A 22,338-nucleotide genomic window follows, 5' to 3' on the forward strand; every position below is an offset into this window, starting at 1 on the left:
AAGGAATGGAAATAGTGGGGGGTAGGAGTGAAGTGTAAGTGTCTTGCCCACCTAGCTTTAACTAGGACAGTTTTTCATTCATTTGTCTTATAAAGAGATCATTTAAATTTTCACTGAATGAAAATGTTCCTTGGCAAAACAAACAAAACCTCCCTGAGAGACATAGCTGTGAGAAGAGTAGGGAGTGGGCAGTCAGGAGGCCTGGCGTTGAGACAACTTCATCAATTATTGGTGGCCTTGGTCACTTCTGCTGCCTGCTTCTATGTCTCAGTTTACTCTAGTGAACAAACAGAATAATAAAACCTTAATATCTCCTGGGGCTAGTAAGGGGTTTAAGTGATGAAACGTGTCATGAAATGTGCTTTGTGAAACACGAATGGCATGGCACAGGAGTGGATATGCCCTGGAGGTAGAATGTCAGGGGTTAGATATTCCTGCTCCCTCTTTTGTCATGTGATGCGGGGTCATGCAGTCCACCTCTCTGTGCCTTGGTTCTGTGAAGTGGAGATAACAGTACTGTTGGAAGGACTAAATGGTTGAAAATATGGAAACTTTACTCCGTGTTTTGTTATATTGATTATTATTATTATTATTAGGTTTGACAGACTGTAATAGCACTGCTCATTATAATTCTTCCTGTGAAAATCTTGCAAAACAGACTAGAAAGAGCTGCCCTTTTTTGAACCTTAACTACGAAAAAAACCCAAAAAACATTGGGTAAGTTCATGATCCCTATCATGTGGTTTTTCCACTGAATTACCCAGACGACTGTGGTAAAAGTGTTTTGTGGGAGGAAGGGGGTATGGAGGAGTGTAATTAGCAAGCAGGTGCCAATCTTCAACTTCCCTTTATACAATTAGTCTGAAAGTTGAGTTATAAAATGAGAATCGAAACTGTTGCCAGCTTTATAACCTCAAAACAAATGAAATTGAACTATTCCATTAGTTTTAGAGTTTCTAATGGAAAAACTATAAAGAACAAATGTTTGTTCCCTTAGCTTTAAAACAACAAATAAGTCCTTGTGAGTATCAGCAAAATGCCCAATTCTTTAAATTACTCAATTTTTAAAGAAATTAGTTGTTGAGCATTAGAGAGAAATCAGGTTTTTAAAAGAATGATTTAGAAAATTACATTTAGAGAGGACACAGTGGGGTGGGGGATGTATTGAAAGAAACACTTTATAATGGTCCCCAAATAATAAGTCCCTCTGACTCAAAGGTCATTCAAATTTAAAATAAAAACATATTCAGGGTGATAAGGCAAAACACAGCCAGCAGAAAGGTAATTGCTTAACAGGCCAAGGAATTGTCCTAAGATCCTGGCAAAATCAGGTTAAAGTCTGTCTGGCATCACTTATGGCTGCAAGGGAAAATGGAGTTCCCTCTTAAATTTCTTGAAATTGCAGACTGTCACCCAAAGTGAATGACAGCTAAATGAACTAAATGGCACCTGATCACACTGCCAACTTCCTTAACCAAAGCCTTGTTGTTGTTATTTGGCCTGTGTTTCACTTTTCGAGAAAACTTAAATAATAAACTTAAACCTGCCCATAATGATAACTGTTGTATATTTTCAATTCGGACATCAGTATAGAAAGGTATTAAATATAGAACATTTAAAATTCTCCAAACCAAAGTCTATGTTGTTAGTATTTTGTGAAATGATTATTAATTAGAATATGGTGCAAACACAGGCCCACAAGTTGGAGAGGTTGGGCTGGGAGTGGATAAAGGATACACCGTACAAAATTAATTTTCTTAATCACCATAACCTAAATCAGGTTTCCAAGTATATATTTTTATTATAAAACGATGCTCTAACTTAACATTTGTTTTATTCTAAAAATATTTCTCCCCCATAACTTTCGTGATAACTTTGGTCTGACAGTAAAAATAACTTAAGAAGCCATGTTGACTTTTGTAGGTCTTTATAAAACCTTATCAGCGAGTTTCATTTTTTGTTTTACTACACCACATAGTAGGAGATATTTTTGAAAACATTTCTCTTTCAATGGAAAGAGAAAGAGGGTGAGTACTTCTCACTTGCTGAGGTCCCCACTGTAGTTGCCATATCTTTGTTCATCAAACCACACTGTAACTGGGGTGGCCACTACTATTGCATTTGCTCTTGAGTTTAGCTGACATGGCCTGTAATTAAGCCTGTCCTAAAGAAAGTGGACAGCAAATAGTTACAACTCTAAAAGCTGCCTCTGAGAACCTAAATTTAGGGATTTCTATTTTTAAAAATTGTGCGATAATAATATAAAATGTTTTAGAGGCTAGCTAGATGGAATCATGACATCTAACCACAAAATGTCCTTTGGAAGTAATTTTACATTCAGCTCACTTGAGTAGGTATGTATTCCTAATCCACGTCAGGATTTATGCTACGTACTAGAGATGATGACAAAGATAAACATTCCTCTAGAGAATTTACAATCTATAATGGAAGAATAATAAGTACATACCACACTCTAAAACAAGTCTTTGTAGAGTAAGTGACATGAAAGCATATTTTTAAAAAGTTACTATTTGGAGGCTAAACACTTTTTTTTTTTTTTTGCACTATCGCTGCACTGAACACTCTGCATATATTATCTAATACTGACAATAAAACAAGGAAGAATAATTATCATTATCCCTACTTTAAGATGAGGAAACTGAGGTTCAGTGAGATTAAGGTGGGTGAGATCGGGATCAACCTAAACTTCTAGGAATAACTGGACAACTTTCCATGTCAGCCTTTGTGTGAGAACAGTATATCTAGTATAGTGACGTGTTTCAAAAAATTTGCAAGCTCCAGAGCCTCTGACAAAAATGACTGTGTTCTTAACCACTAGCTATGTTGCTTTCTTTGAGGCAGGAATTTACAAGTAGACACACAACAATATTAACAATGTTCTTATACGTTACTAGTGGCCAAAGATGTGATTAGATGAGATACCCTTTTTTTCACCTATGAAATCTATAAAAGTTTTAAACAGAGGTACTATTCAGAGCTGATTCAGTTGCTATGAGATGGGCAGTTTCATCTTCTCTGGCTAGAAACACAAACTGCAAAAATCTTTCCAGAAAACAAGTAGAAAAATCATGACAGTTCACAAATATTCAAGACTTTGACTTAGTAATTCTGCATCTTGCAGTTAATCTTCAAAGAAAAAATTAGGCAGTTTAAATTTATATAAAAATGTTAAATGCATTAATATTTGTAATAATCAGACATGACTTACCTATTTTAAAAACAGGCAATGTTTAAATACATACAGTACATTCATATACTAGAATATCATTAAAATCCAAAAAACATATCATTGGAAAATGCTTATGGTAAAATACTGGAAAATTCTCTAAAGAGACAATATAACCCAATGGTTTAAGAGAGTGAATTCTAGAATAACACTGCTTGAGTTTCTATCTCACCTATGTAACTGCTTGAGTGTCAACCCTGGGCAAGCTGCTTAATCTTTCTACGTATCAGTCTCCTCATCAGGAAAATGAAGATTACAACAAAATCACCTATGGCAGAGGATTCTTAACAAAACTAAATAAAAACATGCAAATAAGCACTTAGTATAGGGCCTGGCACATGTTTAAAACATTAGTTAAAATATTAATGGTGAATGTTTCTGGATGTGAGACTGTGGGCGATTTTTATATTTTCCTTATAATCATCTGGAATTTCCAAGTTCCTGTCGATAAGGATTCAATTTCATTATATGCATGCCTATAGTAATGACAAAGTTGGTTATTAACATATGAAAGATATTCTTAAAAGATAAAGAGTCTGTTGCTAGATTTACAGAATTCATCACTGGTTAGAAATGGGTCTTGAATGCCCTTTTGGGGCATCAATTGAGATTAACATATTTTTCACACTGATTTACTTATTAATGGACTTTCTAAAAACCTTTGTTACATTTCTGAGATAAGTATCTAAATATGGTGGATACTTTTTAATAATTAAAAAGAATTTTTGAATCTATATTAAAATTGATAAAGGGCATTCATTTTTGTGCTCTGTCAGGTTTGGGGTTAGGATAATACTCGCTCGAAAAGTAAACAGGAAGGCTTTTACACCTTTGTCTTCACAATGGGACAACTTATTCAGCATGGGACCATGTCCCTTGAAAGCTTAGAAGACGGCACATATGATAGCACTTTGCCTACGTTTTAGAAGCAAAAGGGAGCTTATTTTTAGAAGTTATGCTTTGATGAACTTTCAATTTCTTTTACAACTACCAATTTATCTAAATCTTCTTGAATCTATTTTGGTAATTCACACTTGCCAGAAAAATATTATCATTCAGCTTTGAAACTTTCTCAGCATTTTTACATAGTATTTGCTTTTCATTTTAAAAGTTTACCTCCTTGTAAAATAAATGTTCAAAACTTGGATATGTAACTCCAAAAGGGACGGCACCTCGTCAGTGCCGTGTATTAGTGTTGTTGCTGTTACTATTTCTGTATTTGTGGCTAAATCACCTTTTTATTCCTAATTTTGCTTCTAAATATTTTTGCTATTTTATTAGATGTCAAACGCTGTTTTATTGCTAGTAGAAATTATTTGTCCAGATATTTTTCTTCCAATTATGTGTCTGATTTTTTATCGCTTCTGACACTAGTGTTTTCCTCCCTGGAAATACCTGTAATTCTAGGGTTGGATTCCATTTCTCTCGTTTTCCTTTTATTTTTCATCTTTCTTTTGCATACCAAGAAACCATATCATGTATATTTTCTATATCAATGACTTGATTTTTACTGTGTTAATTCTATTTTTGGGTTTCCTTGTAGGTCACCCATCCCTTCCACTTAGCTGTTTTTTTCACATTAGTTTGTTCTCGCCATGTGATTTTCAGCCTTGAAAGAGTCTTCTGCCTGCTACTGAGATACCAACATGTTTTCCAAAGTCTGTTTCCTGTAGCAAATAATTGTCAGATATATGACCTTTTTCTTAGTCCTTTTTGCTTAAACTGTAAAATTTTTTCAAAAGCTTTCCTCCTGACCCCCTAACTCGATGTTGGTGAGTATACAGGCTGTCTGGCTTGCTCTTCTGTCCTGATCTCTATCCATTTGTGTGTTGGTCAACTCTTCTTTGCATTAGAAAAACTTTTGGGAAAGTAAAAATTATTCTGTGCTATATAATTTAAAAATAGAAAGAATATGAGTACCTATTTTAAATTTTTCTCAAGGGAAATAGAAAGGTAGAATACAAATTTAGTTGATTGGTTTATAATGTCAAAAAAGAGAACTGGGTGAGACACTGGGTACCCTCAAGTAAACATGAGCCTGTTCATATCAACCATAATTATCGATTATACCTGGTAAAGTGAGAACAGGGAAGCCTTTTGCCTCCTTAATTTCCTGAGAATCTTCAATAGATTTAATTAGAATAAAAGAAAAAATCACCTCATTGACAAAATGAACAGGAGCAGCTTTCCATCTTGAACTTTGGTAAAGAAATGAGAGTCTATTCTGGCCCTCTATGAAGAGGAAATTAGAAAACACAGTGATCACGATGAATAAAAGCAAGTATGGCAGTCCACGAGGGTGGAGCAGCAAGACCCTCAGCTTACCCTGTGTAGGGTCCCACAGGTAGACTGAAAAATAAGCACCACCTTAATTTAATCTGTAGGTTTATTCATGCCAGATAAGTTATAAAACTAGTTAAAGCTAAGGCTAGGCCGAACATTTTATAATTAAGCTTTAGCCTCATTATTCTTCCTGTCTTGAAGAAATGAATTACAGAGATGGATTTAATGACTGATTTAGATTCCTTTTATGTGTATCTCATACGCTACATTTTGGAAAAAGTTGAGCCCAGTCCTTCAGTGAGACTGCTATAGGCAATTAAGATGCAACTTCTTCCTTGTTAGTTAATCGTCATCTCGATATTTCTAACTGATTCGAGTAAGAGACCAATGAATAAATATCCATTTTCACAGGGACATAATTTAACACCACTTCCAAATGCTTCCGCAGCTGCATATTCCAAGGCTTGGTAAAAATCTACAAGCCTGCACCCATTTTAGGGCAAGAAAACAACTTTATAGTTAAGGGAAATCATCGTGGTCAATCTATTGGAAAAAACTGGAGCATGCATTAATAATAATATATGTTTTTGCATAATAGACAATGTATAAATGCTGAACTAAGTAAAAATAAGCAGAGATTTTCTTTCCCCAAGTTAAAATTAAATAATTAAAAGTATTACCTCTTCTATAATCATATATATCATGTATAAATAGAAATGCTGAAATATTTAAATTGCCCCAAACCATTTACTTCATGTCTGCAGAATGGCTGGGAGGATGATTTTGCAACTTGTCATAGCAAAGAAGGAAAGGGGTCAGAGGCAAAGGTAATTCCACAACTAGATTTGTATACACATCCTCCAGCATCTCAGATGCTAAGAAAGGGAGAGAAAGAGCAGGAAGAGAAGGTTTGTGGGGAGCTGCTATGGACAGCTGAGAATATAGAAGGAGCCATAAAACAGAAGTCCCACAAAGCAGTCCCATATCTGTACATATTTCCAAGCTGGAAGAACACCTGCTTTGACCTCTACTCCCACCACTGAATTTGTATTTGGTCCATGATAGACATTTACAAAATTGATCTGTCCCTGATACTTTAAAGTAAAAATCTGTAAGAGAAGTGTTCATAGAATTTTAATGGTCCACACTGATTTTGTAATTCAACTTACTCCTTATTCACTTTTAGTTACTAGTTTCACTCTTCCTCCCATACTGCCCAGTAGAAAAGAATGAGAAAGAAAACACAGATTGTGAATAATGAAGAATATTACACATTCTTATGGGTTAATATACATTTTTATTGTTAGCAAATAACTACGTTTCGTAAATCTGGATTGTAGGTTACTTTATATAATAGGTGTTATCCTGAGTACGTAAGCATCTATGATGGTGGGATGGATGGAAGAGCTAATATCTTGGGTATTAATATAGTCAACTTTGATTCATCCTACTCCTTACCCTCATATTTAAACAGTCAACATCAATTATACTTTCTAACTATCTCTAGTCTGTGCTCACCTCTCTATTTCATCTCTCACATACCAGATTATCTTTTGCCTGGATCATGACATTAGCTGAGCTCCTGCTGAGGCATCTCACCTACGGCCTCTTCATAATGCTCTCCAGAGTTAGCATCCTCTTCACTGTTAACAAGTGTAAGCTGAAACTTACTTATGAGGTCTGGTCTCACACTACATTTCTTGCCTCATGCTCCCTAATGCCCTGTCACTAAGCCTATATTCTTAACTGCATTTGGGAACTGCTAATCTCTGGATGTCAAGGCACTCTTACACCCTCTGCCCTGGATCTAGAGATGGAAAGCTCTCAGTTCTTCTAGCTTCAGTGCAAATATCACTTCCTCTGGAGGTCTTTTCTGACCTAGAGTCAATAAATGGAGTCACTTGCATAACAACATATTATCAAATCTGTCAAATTTTATCATATTTAACTGCATACACCTCTTTCTCTATGTAGGTGCTTAAGAGGACAGAGACAGATATTACTTTGTACATCTGAGCACAGAGTAATTGAGTATTGCTCAGAGAGCTTAGTGTAGAGTCTGAAACATGACAGGCACTACATTGATTTGCTGGTTGTTTCACCGAATAACACTGTAAAATGTGCGTTTCCAGAATGGTGCAGACTTTAGGTTGGTTTGGTATTGTAGACCCAGACCTTGTACTGTGAGTAGACACTGGGTAAGCATGAGGGGAAAAGAAATCTAAGAAATCTTTGTGTGTGTGTTTTTTTTTTCACAATTTGCATGTGTGGCATATCCAAGCACAGATTTTGGCTGCTTCAAGTTTCTCTGTCCAGGGAATTTAGATTAAAAAGTCTATTTATCATAGAATTTAATGATTGTCTTAAGGAATCTTAATAAAGCCTTGGGCAACACAGCTTTATTCCCCACTGCAGAAAAGTACATTGCATACTAGATTAATAATTATTTTAGTTGACTCATTCAACTATATAAAAGAATTCCACAAAAGTGAAACAGGGTATCATGGTACAATTCCTATACTTTGTAGTAGAAGAAATTGACTGGGAGGAAGGAACTTGCGTTCTAGATCTCACTATGACCTCTAATTAAACCAGTTAGGGTCTTGTTGGAAGATTAGGGAGTTTGGAATTAAAGGGACCTAGGTTGGAATTCTGGCTCTATCTCTTAACTAGTGTTAAGAATAGGTAAATTACAGGAACTACTTAAGTTTCAGCATCCTCATTGATAGATCTGGAAAAATAATGGCCTCACTGGGTAGGTATTAGAAATAACATGTGAAAAGTGCTCAGCACAAAACCTGGCATATTTAAGAAATATTAAATTCCTTCACTTCTTTGGGTCTCAATTTTACCTTGTAAAATATAGGATTTTTTACTTAGTTATTTGATCTCACGGCCCTTTACAGCTCTAAAGTCCTATCATTCTTTCATCCTTAGAGCTACAAATAGTACTAAGAATCCTTGAAAGTGTTTTAAACTGTTGCATTCTGATCGATGCGGCCTTTTCTTTTAATCTCTTTAGGTTTGATTTTTTTTTTTCTAGCCTCTTGAGATGGACAATTAAATAATTTCCGAACTCTCTTCTAATACAAATATTTAAAACTATGCATTCCCTTCTCTTTTTCTGTAAGCATTGCTTTAGTTGAATCCCGCACATTGTGATATGTTGTATTTTTCATTTCAGTTCAGTTCGAAATATTTTAAAATTTCCTTTGTGATATTTCTTTGACCTATGGTTTCTTAAGAACAATGTTGTTTTACTTTCACATATTTGGAGATTTTATAGTTATCTTTCAGTTGTTTTTTAGCTTTTAATCCCACTGAGGTCAGAGCCTAAATCTAATATGATTTCAGTACTTTGAAATTTGTTGAGACTTGTGTTATTACCCACCATATGGATGGAGCATACTTTATACTTTAGCAAATGTTCTATGTGTAATTGAAAAAAGGCACATTCTGTAGTTATTGGTTGTAGCATTCTGTAAATCAGTTAGATCATTGTGGATAAATCATGTTTTTCAAATCTTCTGCATACTTACTGATTTTTTTTTCAGCTTATTCACTCATACAAAATAACTTTATAAAATTCTCCAACTGTTATTGTGGATTTGTCTATTTCTTTTATTTCTGACAAGTTTTGCTTTATATATTTTGAAGTCATGTTATTAGATGCTTATAAATGTTAGAGTATGATATCTTCCCACTGAATTGAACTTTTTATCATAATGAAATGTCCATTTATCTTCTTAAAGCCTACTGTGTGATACTGATAACTTTCGGTTAGTGTACATCATACAGTTGAATCTCTATTTTAAGAGAAGTGTTTAGTCTATTTACATTTAATAAAATAGTTGGGTTTAAGGCTATTATCTTTCTATTGGTTCCATTTATTCTTTATTCTTTTTTGGCATTCTTTTAGAGAAATTACTTTTATTCTATTTTGTCTCTTCCACTAGATTTTTATTTATATCTTTTGTATTCCTCTTTAGTGGTTTCCTGTATATAGGGATATGACAGTATTCATCCTCGACTTATTACAGTTCAACTTAAATGTGTACTTTTATCACTTTCCAAATAATGTGAGACTACCTTTAAAAGAGGTTAACTACATTTGTCCCTTTTGCCCTGTGAGCTATTTTGCCTTTTGAGCAGTTACAGACCATCACAATAAAGTGAGTATCGCAATGAAGCAAGCTGTAATTTTTGTGCTGGTGGAGGGTCTTGCCTTTAGATTGTAAAAAAATAAAAAAATAAATAAAAAATAAATTAAAAAATGTAACATCAGTGAAGTGTAATAAAATGAGATAATCCCTACAAAGCATATTACTGTTGCTTAATACTGTTAATATTCTTTCATAATACCATTTCCAGTGCCCTTAATTACTTTTCAGGGATGCGAGCTTCCATCTGTGATCATTTCACTTAAGTCAGAAAAACATCTAGTTTTTCTTTAAATGTGGGTTAGCTGATGACAAAGTCTTTGTTTTCGTCTGAAAATATCTTTATTTTCGTCTTCATTTTTGTGGGATACTTTCACTAGTTATAACAATCTAGTTTGGCCTTTTTGTTTCCTTTTTAGCTCTTTAATGATATCATTCCAATGTCTTTTGACTTCTAGAACTTCTCTGTTAAAAAGTCAACTGAGTTTTTTCTTCTGATGGATGTTAAGATTTTTTCTCTTTACTTTTGGTTTTCAGTGGTTTACTCTGGGTTCAGGTGCAATTTTCTTGCTTGGAGTTTACTGGGCTTCTGGAATCGGCCTGGGTTGATGTCTTTCAACAGTTTTGGAGATCTCATTTTTACTTTTATCCCATCCTCTATCTGCCTCTTTTTCTGGGACTCCAATTACTGATGATACCTCACATGTTTCTTCTGCTCATTCTGTTTTTCCTATTTTTTAATTTGTGCTTCAGATTTGTAAATTTTCTATTGACTTCTCTTTGAATTCACTAATTCACCATATTCAGTCTATTATTAAGCCCAGCTACTATTAAGAAATTTTAATTTTAGATAGTGTATCTTTTAGTTCTAAAATGTCTATTTGATTCTTTTTTATATTCCTTTTTATAGATTCCATTTCTTTGTTGAAATTATCCATTTTCTTATTCATTTTACCTATATTTACCTGTCTCCTTATTAACACTTTTATAATAATTAGTTTTTGACTGCCGATTACATTATCTTGGTCATCTGGGGGGTTGACTTATATTGTCTACTTTTTCTCTTGTTTATGATTCATATTTTCTTGATTCTTTGCATGTCTTGTAATTTTCACTGTATTCTGGGCATTGTATTCAAAATTGCTGTTATTTATGGGTTCCTTTTTCCTATGTTGAATGATAGTGCAAGAGGCTAGTCATGTCAATTCCTTCAGTATCTGAAATGGGAGCAATCTGGTTGTATTTTTAGTTGGATTCAGTTTACTTTGAACTAAAATGTTTCAATGGCAAGACTTGTTGAATATTCATGTTAGGTTTTAGTGAGCTTTGTCTCCTAAACACCAAGAGGTTGTGGAAAACTTGCTTTTCTATCCCAAGCCTTCCATCATCCCATGCTCAGCAAATGTCTCACGGAGAAAACTGCTGATGCTTTTAGGGGCTCTTTTATCTGTAAAGCCAGCTTACAATAAAGGACTTTTCCCTCTAGAAATTACGTTTGTCTAATCATTTTTGTCTCCAAAGCTCTACTATCTCTTTAAACATAAGATATTCATAATTTTTTAAAAAGTTGTTTCAGTTTAATTCAGAGACAGAAGTCCTTTGGACTATAGTTTTAAGTAAACATTTTTCTTACCAGTTAAGTTAGAGGTAGACTGCTCTCTAGTTCAATTTCTTTTCTCCATCCTTCTTTTTACCACGCAAAAATATGCTGCCTTAGTGAACAGTAAAACAATGGCTTAAACTATGAAAACAGCTTAGGTATTAATCAAAATTTATTATGGAAATAATTCATATGTTAGCAACCATTCACTAAACACCTCTCTCTTGGTTTCTACCAGTGAGATAACTAACATCATCTTTCAGTGTTTGCCCATTCTAACATTCTTTTGGGATAATCAAGTAATTTATTATTGGAATAAATTTATTTTGGAAATCTAATTGGAAACTATTTTAGAACTGTGACTACTTGATTTCAACTGGTGAGGCTTAATGTTATATGAAAAAAGTCTTTATCTTGATATTACAAACAAAATATATTTGGAAAATCTGAGGTTTTAAATTTTACATTTTTAAAGACAAAACTTTAAAAAATCTATATTGTTTAATTTAGATGATTTTCCAATTGAAATCATGACTATTTTCCCATTTTAATACATTTTGGTTAATAAATCTGTACTTTTAAATGTGAGAACTAAATCATACAAAAAACCTGTATGTTTTGTTAAAGTATAAACCAAATGGATAAAGTACTAATCTATATGCTGTAAGTTAATTCAGCAGTGTCACTCAGTGCTGTACAAATATGGCATGGTTTGGTTTTTACTGGTAACAGCTATGAACTTTGCTTTGTCTTGGGTTTATTCTTGTGCCTAGTGGCAAAACTTAAGCTTGCTGAATAATGATAGATTTCCCAGTCCAATCCCTTAAGTTTTCGTATTTCTGGTTTAAAATCTAGTCCAAAATGTAGATCTCTAAGCTTCCCATTCCCACTTTGCATACTGGTCTTCAGTGCAGCTGCCAGGAACTACCTATGGTAGGCAAAAGCATGGCCTGCTCTCCATTCTCTGTCCTGTACCATCTGTGCCACTGATGGCAGTGTGTGTGTGTGTTGGGGGTGGGGGTGTATGTCTGCTTTGGTGTCTGCTTACACTCGGGTAAAAATGTCAGTTGTCCCATTGTTTTGGCCTCGGCTGCTTCTCTTTCCAGTGCTGAAAAATTATGTCTGCTTATAGCTGTGTGATCTGGTAGCCCCAATGAGGATGCTTTGTGGACTTTGGCTTCCTGAAACTTTTGGGGATTGACAAAGCATTCAGCAGGCAGCATTGTCTTTGTCCCAAGACTAAGATATGGGGAACGCCTCTCTGAATGTGAAGTCATGGAATCTCCTCTTACTGTCTGACAGTGGTAACTAGTGCCACTCCCATGCCCCCCTTACTGGGTGTATAGGCTTGGCTTGACTCTCCTAGGGTAGCCTGCCAGGGTCTCTCCCACAGTAAATCTCTGCATCATCTACATTGTGGATTGCGGGAATATAGTTAGATGGGGTCCGGATTCCCCAGAGCACTTACACACCTAGGGGCAGCTCCCCTAATGCTATAACTAAGCTTTTCAAACTTCAGTTCTTCAACAGAGCACTTACTTTTATCAATTTCTGCCAAGAGGCTGGACTTTGCTTAAGGTCCAGGGTCAATGCTGAAACTCTACAAGCAATTCTCTTGGGGTACTCCAAATTTGGAGGGATGACAAGAAAACCCCTCTCTCCCTAAACACACATCATGGAGAGAGACAGGGATGAGGCAGTTAGCATTTACATGGACTCTGTTCTTTCTAAAAGGCAATATTGCTCTCCCCCTTCATAAGGATTTACTGTGGACTCAGTGGGTGGGACTGGTGGTGGGGAATATTCTGCTGAACTTTCTACACTCCGTGAAGGCTGAGGCAATTCTCTGCATTTAAAAGGAGGAGCAGATAGTGACTTGGGACGCAACTGTGGGTCCCTGTTAATTGCAGTCCTGGTCAAAATCCCTCCTTGGGAGAAGGTAAAGGTCTTACTAAGTAAATTCCAGCAAATTCACATCTAGCAAATTTATACTCTACATTTTACGATGTTTGTTAAGAATGAACTCAGAAAACTCTTTAATATTTGACTAACATTTAACTGAATCAAGTCTTAATATTTCCTAAATTTAGATCATCATTTTCCAAGGGAAATATTTCGATGTCGCATAAAAACATTTTATTCTCCTTTGAGAATAACTTAAATCTCAATTTAATAACTAATGATTGTGTAGCTCTTGAAAGTTTACAAAGAATTCTCACATATATCCCATACAAACTTTTGATGTTTATTCGACACTTTTACTTGAACTGTTATTTCCCCATTTTATGGAAGTGATAATTATAGCATGGTGAGAATAGAACCAGGGCTCTAACTCAGATTGTGAAATAAAAATTCTGGGTTTTTCTCACTGTATGTTTCTTCCTCTACATGTCTACAAATGCTATTCTTCCTCAGTAGAAATGATGCATTCTCAGCATGACATATCCTGAGTTAATTCTCTGAGAGTGGAACTGAAGACATGTCTCGCCACCTTATTCTATCACCCTGTCCTCCTTTTGGCCAAAAGCATGTGATCAAACAGTTGTCAAGGATCATGAGGCACAGACAATATGTCTCCAGAACCTCAGGCCATGTCCCAAAGGACAACAGTTAGGAAATGAAGTTAAAAAGAGCCAAGCGCATACAACATTTAAATTTAAATTCCCTTGGGGCTCCAAATCTCTGGGTATTGAAAATGAAAGCTTTGTTTGGTCCTGAATTTATTTATATCTCACATAAGGGCTAATATATATGAAGACTTTGAAAATGGAAAAACATTTTTTCATTCAGCAATGGTGAGTTTTCTTGCCAAAGACTGTGCCATCAGCTGAAGTAATGTGCCATGCTTTGCAGCCCACAGGGTTCACCATGACTCCTAGAAATATCACAAGGGAGCACTGGGCAAGGAAATTGGAGCTCAGAAGTGACACGTATATGCCCATTGTTACCACAGAAAACAGGAAAGGCCATAAGAGCCATACTTTTTCCTATAAGCAGTCAGATAAGGCTTGTGTGATTTAGGATCACTGGGGTGAATAATCCTAGCTCTATCCACAAGATTTCATCACAATTACCCTGAGTTTCAGCATGTAATAGCACAGAAGGAGGAATAAATGATTTGTTTATGCTCAATAAAGTTGCTACTGATGTTCTAGCAGTTAACCTTTGCTCTCAGAACCTGCACAAACTTGCAAAGTCTTTAAATTATTCATTCCTCTACTAGCAAATTGTTGAAATGAATGGCCATGACTAATTTTGGTTAGTTTGGGTATGACACTACAGGGTGATAAAAGGGAGAGAATGTCTCTCTCATTTCTGAGCAGGATAGAGCTATGGAGATCACAGCAATTGCGATTCCCCAGGGCATACCCATAGCGCTTTATACCTCCCAAAGCTGGCTTTCTAAGCATGATGGAATCTGTTCTAGCTTGTCCTCCAATCTTTGAATCTCTTCTATAGAACCCCTCCCTGCCAGAGTGGTTTGCATTCTCTACTTTGATGAGAAATTTGTTGGTGATTCATTCATTACCATTTGAGGCAAATGACTTCATCTTTAGACAGCTTTGAGAGATGTTAACGATAATAACAAACAACAACCAATACTTATGGTGGGTTACTCTATGGGAGGCACTATAGTGCCCTACAATTTCTTTTCATCCTCAGAATGACCCCGGGAAGTAAATAAGTATTATCATCATCTCCCTTTTACAGATAAGGAAACTAAGGCTTAGAGTAGTAAAAAACTCCTCCGGTGTCACATAGCTATCACATGTCGATCAGCACCCAGGGATACGTGACCCCAAAACCTGAGAGAGAGCTACCTCCTCCAATTTCTTCACCTGTAGCTGAAATATTTCTCCTTGTAATTTTCATCCACTGGTCCTTGTTCTAGCTTCTGAAGACCCATGAAAAAAGTCCTTTTCCATTACTAACTCTTCAAATAGCTAACATAGCGTTCAGGTCAGTTTTCTATTCAGACCACAGGATGCTGTTTATAGATGCTCATTCTTCAACACCCACTGAACAACCTATTTGTCTCGTTCGGCTTATTGCATTAGCTTTCTAATGTGTCTCCCGGTTCTGCCTTCTATCCTACACCTAGGAGCCAGGGGAGGCCTTAAAATATGTCATATCACTTCAATCTTCTGCTCAAAACTCTCTGTAGCTTCTCATATCATTCAAAGTAAAAGTGAAATCTTTACAGCCAACATCAAGAGGATAAAGCCCAGGATACAGCCTCCATTCCCAGACTCTTCCCCTCTTGCTCATGCTGCTCTGGCACACTGGCATGCTTAGCTGTTCCCTAAACATACCTAGAATGCTCTGATCTGGAATACCCGCCTGGTTCTCTCCTGTCCCTCTTCCTGTCTTCCCTTCAAAGTCACCTAATTAGTGAGGCCTTCCCCAACTATTCCGCTGAAAATAAATCTCTCGCCTCACAGCTGTTTCCTCTCCTTCCTTCCTGTATTTTTTCTCTATAGCACTTATCACCATCTTACTTGTTTATTTCTTTGATTTCGCTTGCCCTCTTCTCTTACGCCCACAAGCTCTGTGAGGGCAGAAAGTTTTATCTTCCAAGTTCAGTCCTACGATTAAATTATAATAAGAAAGTGGCCCACAAAATGACTATTTCACATGGGTCAACCTACCACATCCTCAGCAATGAGAGAAGCTGCTGGCACAGAGCATCATTCAATAAGTAGTTGATGAATAAATTAGTAATTTATCCAGATACTGATACTAATACTAAAAAATATTATAGAGATTTAATGTACTTTATTATCCCTGGTAAAACTTAATTATTAACAGGTCAGATTTCTGATATAATCTGTCTTTTTAATCCTAAGTGGAGTAGAAAACAGATGGATATTCAAATAAGTATTAAAAGCTCTTTTTGTTGATACACTGAACCTAGCTTTTAATTGTATGATTTGGTATTTTCTTCCTAGCATTCACTAGTAAACTCACTCCTTGTCCTGTGCTGAAAGGGCCAACTTCTCTATCAACTGTAGGCTCTATTTGGATTCAAGACCCACTTAATTTCTCAATCTAAATTAAGGCAGTAATTGAATTTGTAGCTTATAATGAACATCTAGCTGAAAAATCACTGCAAAAACAATTCCTCCCCCACCCCCCCACAAAGGCATTTCGTATTGGCAGATTTGACATAGTATATCTGGTTTACTTTTACAATGTTTCAGCCACTATGTTTTAAAAAAAAATGCTAGATCTTCTAATGTCAAGAAAGACACTGATGGAATACATTGCACAATATAAGAAAATTTAGAATTACTGTAGGGCTGACACAGTAATCCTTACTGCTTGCTGATCACAAGGGGTTGCAGAAATTGTTGTCAAACCCAAGTCATCCCTTTGATTACCATTTCAAATTATTCACCATTAATTTGTAGTGCTTCTTATGGAGAACTGAGGGTTTCGTTCTCACACACTGAGGGAAAGGAGACAGTTTAAAAATTTTAAATAGATATAGGAAAGCAAGTAATTTTCCTCCCATTTAACAAGGCTGTTAAGAATCACAAATCAGCAAGAATTCTCACATTCATCTACAATTTAATATAAAGCATTAGGTTTTTATACCCACAACAAAACATGGACCTGCAGAAGTTTTCAAACAATCCTCCAGCAGCTTCATGCGGATCTTCTGCAGCTCCGGGCTATCCCACTCGTCTTCATCAATTCCCCAGTACAGATCTATAACCTGGAAACCAACAGAGGCGGCAGCATTAATTCACTGGTGGGAAATTTTTATTTACCTCAGGGGCTTGATTCTTATTCACAATGTTAAGCTAATATGACTTTTAACTTTTCTCTTTGCACAATTTTTTCCGTAAGGGGGAAAATGATTTTAAAGATCCATCTAAAGAGGTTTTTTTTTTTTTTTTTAAATCCCATGATGGGTTGAGGATGAACATTATAATTTCTTATGTTTCTGATTATACGGTTGACGTGGGCCCAGAGAAAATGAAATGTTAAATGTCACAGGCTTTGCAGTGCAGGCTTTCATTACATTGAAATGGTAACAGGACTTCAAAAAAAAAAAAATGTTTGAAAGCAGCTGAGACATGAAAGCAGCACATTATTTGAGACAATTAAATAACAGTGTATAATGTTACTGAATGTCTTAATACAAGAAGGGAAAACCACAATGGGCATTAACACATACTGACCTGAAGTTAAACATCTACATTTTTTAAAGAGAAACCCAAAAAACCTGTGATTATCATGGTTTATCACATGGAGACAGATATTTCGTCTGTTTTATCTATAAGCAGTTCGGCTTTCATCAATATATATCTGAAAAATATGTATTGGAAAACAATGAAAGGTATGTTTTACTAAGAAGTGAGGATAATAGGTGCTTCTATCTCCTTACTTCAAAGAGTACGAGAGAATATTCTGAGAGTCTGTAGAAACTTTTACATGTACGCTCTTTGAAAAATTTGCTATGGAGAGCAGTATGGGTTTCATTCCCTTTCCTCAACTGCTATCAGCATAAGGAAAATTTCCAGTTTTAGCTTTGAAGATTTCTTCTTTTCCTTTGTTTCCCATAAGCAGAAAAAAGAACCTCCCTTCCTTATTGGCAATGTGCATGGCATTCGGTAAGATGGAAGCACAGAGCATGGGTCCTCCACGGTGCCCCAGGCAGACCCCGGGGCTTTGTGTACTTCCCAGGCCATGGCCCTGTACAGATGTGTTTGTACTGGATCTTTGTCTATCTGCATGTAAGTTTTTAAGATCCAATCACTTCTTGAAAAAATATTCCCACAGCCCAGTCCATGAATTTTATAACATATAATACTGTCAGTACTGATTTTGGGGTTCTTCCCTTTAATCTACCTTACAAAATTTAATCACAACATTAACAAAAGGGGATCTGGGATTATAACATCACTGTCCAATATGAGAGCCTTTAGCTGTGGCTTTTTAAATTAAAGATAAATTAAAATGAACAATTCTATTCTTTCAGTGCTCAATAGCTACATGTGGCTACTGACTCCCATGTTGGAAAGTGCTGATGTAGACTACTTCATCACAGAAAGTTTAATTAGACAGAACTGTAAATTACTGAGCTTCGCATACTGAAATCATTAGAACTAGACATCTGCCAAGGTCAAAATAAACACACAAACATACTGCACTGTTAATGGTAACTCTTAACGTGCCATGCCCAAACTAACAACCATACACAGAGCCTGGTCTCTATCCTTTTGGCTGACACTGTTTAGATATATCTGAGGAAAAGTCTGATTTAGAATAAATAGAGAAAAATGGTAAATATGAAGGTTAATATAACAAAAGCTATAAATATATACCTGTTCTTTCATTTTCTTGCAATGACATAAAATTGTATGAAATAATAATTATAACAATATCACTGGCTTTGTAACATATATAGATGTCATATATATAACAACAGCACAAAAAAAAAGAGAATAGAACTATATAGGAGTAATCTTTCTATAGCTAATTAGAATTAAGTTAGTATAAATTATAAGAAGATTCTGATAAGTTGTGTATGACTTAAAATAACTATAAAGAAAATAACTCAAAAATATAGGGAAAAATTACTAAAGGAATTAAAATGTTATGCTAGAAAATATTCATTTAAAACAAAGAGGTAAAAGAAGAATAGAACACTAAAGACCTGAGACATATAGAAAAAGGAAGTAATTCTCCCTAGATGTGAAAGCATTGCATTCCTTTGAGGCCCAACACATGAGCCCCTACAGAGTTCATAGAAAGCCAGCTTCTCCAGAATATAGATTGCAGTTATGGGAGAACCACCCAGACCTCTGATTAATAGCTGTGTGACCTCATTTTGAGACCTATGTCTTGTGCAGAAAGCCACGGTGGTTTAAGGGCTTCTTGCAGTTATTATGACTATAATTTGAATTATGTTTACTTGATGAAACTTTAATTTTTTGTATATAATATGTACATGTGTCTTTTTTTTCTATTGAAATCTTAACCTTTAGAAGGGCTCTGAGAGTTTTGATCTGGCAACCAAATTCCTGGAAGTTGAGATGTTTCGGCATGAAGAACCACAACGCTTAGAAGGAATACAATAGCCCCCCTTATCTGTGATTTTGCTTTTGCAGTTTTAGTTACTGATGGTTAACCGTGGTCCAAAAACATTAAATGGAAAATTCAAGAAGTAAACAATTCATAAATTTTAAATTGAAAAAAAAAAAGTAAAATGGCAGATGTAAGTCTATTTCCATAATACCATTAAGTGTGATTGGATTGGCAGAGGTCAAAGGTAGACTATATTAAGATCCAACTATATGTAGTCTATAGGAGACATACTTTAGCTTCAAATAGGTTAAAAGTAAAAGGATAGGAAAAGATATATCACACAAACAGCAACCATAAGAAAGCTCGCATGTCTATACTCATATCAAACAAAAGAGGTTCTAAAATCAAGTGTTAACTAGAGATAATGAGAGACATTTTATGATAAAAGGATCAATCCATGAGGAATGTATAGCTGTTATAAATGTATTTGCAACTAACAACAGATCCGTAAATACATGAAGTACAAACTGACAAATGAAGAAATAGACAATTCAAATTGTTAGTTAGAGACCTGAATATCTCATATTCAATAATGGTAAGAACAACTAGGAAGATCAATAGAAAACTAGAAGACTGGAACAATACTATAACCCAACTAAATTAACTTATCTATAGAACAATCCAACAATATACATTCTACTAAGGTACACATAGAACATTCTTTAGGACAGAACATATATTAGACCATAAAATAAGCCTCAAAAAACTGAAACAGATTTAAATCATATAAAGTATGTTCTCTGAACATAATGCAATGACATTAGAAGAACAGAAAAAAAAATTTGAGAAATGCTATGGTTCTAAATAACCAATGAGTCAAAGAAGAAATCACAAGGGAAGTTAAAAATACTTTGAGATGAATGAAAATGAAGAGACAACATATCAAAACTTATGGGATGCACTTAAAGCAGTACTTAGAGGAAAATTTATAGCTGTAAATACCTATATTAAAATACCTCAAATCAATAATCTAACTTTCTACCTTAAGACAACAGAAAAAGAGCAAGGAAGAGAAAGCTAAAGCAAGCAGAAGGAAAGAAATAGATTACAATGGAGAATAGAATAGAAATGAAATAGAATAGAAAAACAGGAAAAAAATCAATGAAACCAAAAGTTGGCTCTTTGAAGAGATCAACAAAATGGACAAAACTTTAGCTTAACAGACAAAAACAATTACTAAAATCATGGGTGAAACATTACTTTTGACCTTATAGAAATAAAAAAATTAGATAATACTATGAACAACTATATGCCAGTGAATGAAATTACTTAGATGAAATGGACACATTCCTAGAGAGACACAAGTTACATAAATTAACTCAAGACAAAATAGAAAATATGAAGACATGTCTTCACAAGAGATTAAATAGTAATTTAAAAAACTGCACAAAAAGGAAAGCCTAGTTCCAGATGGATGCACTGGTGAATTCTACCAAACATTTAAAGAAGAAGAAATACCAATTCTTCACAGTCCTCCCCTAATGAGAACACTTCCCAAGTTACTTTATGAAACCAGTATAACCCTGGGGCCAAAGCCAGATAAAAAGATCACAAGGAAACTACAGAGCAATAGCTCTTATAAAACAAAAATCCTCAACAAAATTACCAGAAAACCTAATCCAGCAACATATAAAAAGGATTATATTACACAACTAGGTGGAATTTATCCTAGGAATGCAGAGTTGGTTTTGCATTAGAAAATCAGCTAATGTAATACACTATATATCAATAGAATAACGAACAAAAATCATATGCACAATCTCAACACAGAAACATTGGACAAAATCTAACACCCTTTCATGATAAAAACACTCAACACACTAGGAATGAAAATCAACTTTTGCAACCTGAATGAAAGTTATGTATGAAAAAACTACACTTAACATCATACTTAAGAAAGACTGAAAGCTTTCCCCACAACAGGAATGAAAGAAAGATATCCACTCTCAACATTTCTATTTAATACTGTACTGGAGGTTCTAGCCAGGGCAATAAGGTAAGAAAAAGAAAGAAAATGCATTCAGGTAGGAAAGGAAGTAGATCTATCATTATTCATAGATGACATCTCGTATATTCTTGAACAACATGTGGGTCAGGGATGCTGACACCCCCATGCAGTCAAAATCCACATGTAACTTTTGATTCCCCAAAGCTTAACCCTACTTATGAACAAAAGCCTTACCAATAACATAGTTGATTAACACATATTTTGTATGTTATGTGTATTATATACTGTATTCTTACAATAAAGTAAAATAGAGATAAGAGTAAGTTAAAGAAACTTAAAATCCTGAGAGAAATATACTTATAGTATTTATTGAAAAGAAAATCCATGTATAAGTGGACCCATGTGGTCCAAACCTCTGTTGTTCAAGGGTCAACTGTATATTGAAAATCCTAAGGAAACCACTAAAAAATTGTTGGAACCAGTGAGCTGAGCAAGGTTATAGGATACAAAATCAATACATAAAATGCAATTGTACTTCTATATACTAGCAATAAGCAATCTAAGATGAAATTAAGAAATATAAATTCCATTTAAAAGAATATCAGAAAGAATAAAAAAAGAATAAATTTAAGAAATGTAAATATATTCAGAATATAAATTTATTTATATTCTGAAAATTATAAAACAACACTGAAAGAAATGAAAGAAGATCTGAGTAAATTGAAAGACATCCCATGTAAATGAATCGGAAGACTTAATATCGTTAAGTTGGCAATATTTTCCAAATACAGATTCAATGCAATTACTATAAAATGCCCAGCTGGCTTATTTAGAGGAATGGATAAGCTGATCTTAAAATTCATATGGAAATTCAAGAGACCAAGAATAGCCAAAACAATCCCGTAAAAGAACAGATTTTGAGGGCTCACATTTCCAGATCTCAAACTTACTAGAAAGCGACAATAATTGAGTGTAGTACTAGCATAAGGATATTCAATTGAAT

General features: G+C 34.9%; 1 protein-coding gene across 1 annotated transcript in view; it reads right to left on the minus strand.

The window, feature by feature from the left end:
• Positions 1-22,338, minus strand: part of NWD2 (NACHT and WD repeat domain containing 2) — a 140,123-nt gene that overhangs the window by 48,406 nt on the left and 69,379 nt on the right. Inside the window, exon 3 of the mRNA XM_006918941.1 lies at positions 16,893-17,009. Coding sequence (XP_006919003.1) covers positions 16,893-17,009 — 117 coding nt within the window. The remainder of the gene's footprint in view (positions 1-16,892; positions 17,010-22,338) is intronic.

Source organism: Pteropus alecto, unplaced genomic scaffold, assembly GCF_000325575.1.
Source record: "Pteropus alecto unplaced genomic scaffold, ASM32557v1 scaffold5, whole genome shotgun sequence".
NCBI lineage: Eukaryota > Metazoa > Chordata > Mammalia > Chiroptera > Pteropodidae > Pteropus > Pteropus alecto.